This window comes from Entamoeba dispar, genomic scaffold (genome assembly GCF_000209125.1).
Source record: "Entamoeba dispar SAW760 scf_1105229461979 genomic scaffold, whole genome shotgun sequence".
Taxonomy (NCBI): Eukaryota; Evosea; order Mastigamoebida; family Endamoebidae; genus Entamoeba; species Entamoeba dispar.
In genome coordinates this window covers 36,368-37,573 of record NW_001854963.1, presented here as the reverse complement: position 1 = coordinate 37,573, position 1,206 = coordinate 36,368, and the positions used below count along the sequence as shown (strand labels likewise).

At 26.5% G+C, this 1,206-nt stretch overlaps 2 protein-coding genes across 2 annotated transcripts in view; both read right to left on the bottom strand.

Annotated features, from left to right (window-relative positions):
- Positions 1-256: 256 nt before the first annotated feature.
- EDI_104020 (serine/threonine protein kinase CBK1, putative) lies at positions 257-1,114 on the bottom strand (the record flags this gene model as incomplete). Its single annotated transcript, XM_001739109.1, has 1 exon — positions 257-1,114. The coding sequence occupies one exon, from the start codon at positions 1,112-1,114 to the stop codon at positions 257-259; it is 858 nt and encodes a 285-aa protein (XP_001739161.1).
- A 25-nt stretch (positions 1,115-1,139) lies between these two features.
- Positions 1,140-1,206, bottom strand: part of EDI_104010 (UDP-galactose transporter, putative) — a gene marked incomplete at both ends in the record, with an annotated part of 770 nt that continues 703 nt past the window's right edge. The window contains one exon of the mRNA XM_001733416.1: positions 1,140-1,206. This exon is cut by the window's right edge and continues 534 nt beyond it. Coding sequence (XP_001733468.1) covers positions 1,140-1,206 — 67 coding nt within the window.

Below are 1,206 nucleotides of genomic sequence, written 5' to 3'. Positions count from 1 at the left end.
ATGTGATCAACTTATGTGTTTCCCTGCAGCATTACCAGCAATCTTTTCATTTTCAAATGGAAATTCAATTCGTTATGCTAAAGATGGATGTTCACCAATAGTTCTTCATAAAGGATTACCACCAACGTGGGATAGATTTTATAATTTTGAAAATAAAATAAACTAATTACAAGAATATTGATTAATCGATATAATAATTGATTTGATAATTAAAGAATCATTTCATTTTTAAAAAGTCAAAAATGAAAGAAAATAACTAATTTGTTTTATTATTTTCATGTGAAGTAAATATTTGTTCTAAAGTAACACCACTGTGTGAATTTTTCTTTTTATTTGGATTACACACATTTAAAAATCCTTTGTATGTATAACCAACAAATGCAAGATTCTTTGTATCTTGAGGTGATATTTTAGTATCAAAGTTTTCTTCTTCTTCAAAATCTTCAAAATTACTTGTATCAAACATAGAACTTAGTTTGGGAAGATAAGGAGGTATATTTTTCTCAATACAATTAAAATCAAATCCTTTAAAGAATGGATGTGCTTTAACTTCTTCAATAGAACTATATCTTTTATTGACAGGACAAATAAGATGATGAATAAGGTCTTTAACTTCATCACTTAAATCTAATCTTGATGGAAATTTGTAAGATTCTGGATAATTAACAATTTTTAAACATGTTTGTACTGCATCATCACTTAAAAATGGTGGAAATCCGCATACCATTTCAAATAAAATACATCCAATACTCCAATAATCACATTCTTTACCATATCCTACTCGTTCAAATACTTCTGGTGCTGTATAATCAGGAGTTCCTACAACAGAATATACTAAATCACGAGAACGATGTTTATAATCATGCATTTGTTTCATAGTAGTTATACCAAGATCTACTTTAATTTGTTCTTTTTGTGCTTTTTCAATAAGACTTTTTAATGTAATAGAAGTATCAATTCTATGAAATCCAGTACAAAGTCCAAAATCTGTTAATTTAATATGACCATCATATCCAATTAATATATTATCTGGTTTAATATCTCTATGAATATAACTCAATTTGTGAATTGAATCTATAGCAAGGAATAATTCTGCCATATAAAATCTTTGCATTTCTTCTGTAAAATATCTTCTTTAATTATAATGACATCATATCTCCTCCTCCTAAATATCCATTTACATATATAAATATCTTCATCTTGAAA